Genomic DNA, 3,283 nt, shown 5'->3' on the forward strand with positions numbered 1-3,283 from the left:
GACATAAATCTTACCAATTCTGTGATTTTAAAGATCTGAGATCCTGAAAACTGTAGTTCCATGGAATTGCACTATAGCCCGCTCCGCTCCAGATTTTCAACTCCGTAGAGTTCGAGCGTTTAGCGCCGCTCCGCCGGCTCCAGGAGCAGAGTTGAGGAGTGGAGAGAGCCCGAACACGCTCTAAGACCACATAAAAATTTTGTCCTATTTTATTTGACATTTCAAAAAATATTTTTGGACCCGGGAGCATGCGCTTCCGGGAGCCAAATTGAATTTCTGGATTGTCATCTTGCTATATTTAAAAATGAAACAAATAATGGATGATGCACCATCTACTCCACTAATAAGTACACCACCTACTCCTATCACACATACTGAGGTTGAAGTGAATTTTTCTAGAGCTATCAGAGAATGTGACCCCGATAAAGATCCAAATGTTTCGATAATATTTTCTAAAAAGCAGCTTTAAGCGACATTTTTTACCCAATGATGAATTTTGTGCTTATCCCATTTTATGTTGAAGGTGATGCTTGTGATTTTCCCATGAAACCCGACGTTATTAATAATTATTAATCTCTTAGCTTTCAAGGATTGTGGGATGAAAATGTTTTTGATCATATCCATAAAGGCGAGATCTTGTTAAACTTTTCTATGGCACTAGCCTTTCACACTTTATTCTTAGGCTGTTCTCTTTCTCACTTGGAGGATATGCTAGAAGATGGCTCAGTAAATTGCCACCCGGAAGTATAACAAGTTATCAAGATTGTCTTTTTGCTTTAATGAAAAAAATATGCCATTACACAAATGTCATTGTTGTACTTAGAGACATTTTTTCTTCTAAAACCAAGCATGCTGCTTTACCTCAAGCTTGGGGGAGGTTTTGTGAGCTAAAAAGAAAGAATCCACATACTAGATTAAGGATCACACCTTGATTGGTATATTTATCAGATCAGAGGCCACAGAAGTAGAACAACTCGGGATCGTTGAGGAGGTGGGTCCCCCAACATATTTTAAAGGAGGAGTAATGTGTTTGTATTTGACTAAAAACGCAACAACAACAATGATATTCATCGTTAACATTTGGAAAGATCGACCGCTATAATTGTCAAATATTCAGGCCAAACCATTCTTGTTTGATCCAGCCGATCATCTACTACTCATAGTACTTTGTAGTTGGGCGATAAATTGCCGGTTGTTCATGTAATTTTTCTTGTACTAGATTTTGTGGCAAGCAAACATGCTTTGCCCATTGTTTAGTGCAGAGTGGAACCTACTCAGTGCTCACATTTTCATGAATTTATTTTAGTTTTTCAATTATATTTTTTCCGTGCTATGGTGGACACACGATTACTTCATCAACCTTAAAATATCTAAGTTCAGTTTATCGAAAGTATGAGAGTGTGCCTACAGGTATTGTACATGCACTAATGAGTGTGCATACAGGTATGCGAGTGTGTGCGCGCCTATGTACAGTTTTTTGAGAAAAAAATGCAACTATGGTCTTAATTTGTACTATCTCCGTCCTAATTTGTTAGTCCTCGTATTTAGGGTCATATTTTGACCATGATTTTTAACTAATATAAGATATAATTATACATAGAAGAAAAAATATTTATTAAAAGCTATGTTCAAATACAAATTCAACAATATAATTTTTCATGGCATGCACTAACATCAGTTAAATCTATGGTACGAAGGGGACAATAAACCTAGTAACAAGTTTCGAAAGTTTCACCTGTATATATAGTTTGCCAAACATTTCAGTCCAAACCTTCTCGTTTGATCCAACGGCCGTGGAGTCCATGTGCGAGTTGCCCCCATCGGCCATCGCGACAGAGCACCGGCAGCAGAGCGAGCGAAAGGAAGCCACGACAGCAAGGGAGGAGGAGAGGCAGCCGTCGCCGACACTGATCCCCCGAGCGGATTAGAGAACTCGCCTCCATCGAAGATCTGAATCCCCTCCTCCTGCTTTCGGAACTCGGATCATCCCTTCCTTCATTCCCGATCGATGCGGATACAGCCTCCTCCGGATCCGCGGATCTAGCCTTCTGTGCTGCTGCAGCAGCTGCCGCTGCTCGATTGATTGGCGGGGGAGATGAGGTTCTGGAGGGACGGCGGCGCGAGCGGGAGCGGGCGGGACCTCAACGGCGGGATGCCCTACGGCCAGGTGCGCGTCCTCGTCGTCGGCGATTCAGGTCAGTCTTCCGATTTAAGAACTCGTATCTTACCTAGGATGGGACATGTTCGGACGCTCTAGGAGGCCTGATGGTACGGATTGAGAACCACGGCGTTCAACTAGTTACACGTTAGCACGAGAATGTTATCATTAATTCTAGTAGGGCACATCTAGAGTTATTGCACATCTAAGTGATTCAATCATCAAACATAAAAAGGAAATGAAAATAAAAAAAATAAAATACCCGCACGAATCTCTGCGTAAAATCAAGGATATATGACTTAGACGTGCTTTAGCAAAACTTTAACTTTGGTACGACGGGCGAAACTGGTTTCAAAATCTGTCTATATTATATTTACCAACCAACTGAACATGATTTATTTTTAGGGGCTATTTAGCAGTTGCCTTGATAGATGTTGTTCATAACCCTGGTGTGCCGATTCTAAATGTGGTGTGGGTTTCTTCTGCCTTGAGTTGTATATATATTGAATGGATGGACAAACGGCAGCTCCTTTTTAGTTTTAGGATTTACTAGCACAACACCCGTGCTTTGCTATGGAGCAGACACCAGCTGACATGAACAAGGTGATAATGCAACTAAATGAATCAAACAGATTATTAAGTGATATGTATAAGGCCAATGAAACATTTGAAAGTGGCAACCACAACTATAGCACACAGAGTGAGCAAGACGCGGTTCTTGACGGTGGAGACCTGAAGACGGCATTGTGGTGGCGGCCACAACTGTCCATAATGTTGGCCGCCATCTCGATAGTGCCTTTGCAGGTGAGGGTGAAGCCCTGGCAGGATTTGAAACAAGGGTCCGTCTCCAACTCCTTAACCACGGCCTCCACGATGTCTACTGTGATGGAGCCAGATTGGAGGAAGTCCACGTCATAGACGGCGTGGCAACTGTCCATGGTGTTTCGCTGCATCCCAATGGTGCTGGTGTGGATGAGCGCAGAGCCCCAGCCGGAGTTGAAACAAGGGTTCGTCTCTAGCTCCTGCACCAATCACGGCATCCAGCCTAATGGAGCCAGACCGGAGCAAGTCCGCTGACTGCCATGTCCAAGAATCCACCTGCCCCCAAAATCAAGAAGCGTTCTT

At 42.9% G+C, this 3,283-nt stretch overlaps 1 protein-coding gene across 1 annotated transcript in view; it reads left to right on the forward strand.

The window, feature by feature from the left end:
* The first annotated feature begins 1,794 nt into the window (after window positions 1–1,794).
* Window positions 1,795–3,283, forward strand: part of LOC119337075 (small GTPase LIP1-like) — an 8,832-nt gene continuing 7,343 nt past the window's right edge. Inside the window, exon 1 of the mRNA XM_037609187.1 lies at window positions 1,795–2,195. Within this exon, the coding sequence (XP_037465084.1) occupies window positions 2,096–2,195 (100 nt within the window). The 5' untranslated portion in view covers window positions 1,795–2,095. The remainder of the gene's footprint in view (window positions 2,196–3,283) is intronic.

This window comes from Triticum dicoccoides, chromosome 1B, assembly GCF_002162155.2.
Source record: "Triticum dicoccoides isolate Atlit2015 ecotype Zavitan chromosome 1B, WEW_v2.0, whole genome shotgun sequence".
Classification (NCBI taxonomy): Eukaryota; Viridiplantae; Streptophyta; class Magnoliopsida; order Poales; family Poaceae; genus Triticum; species Triticum dicoccoides.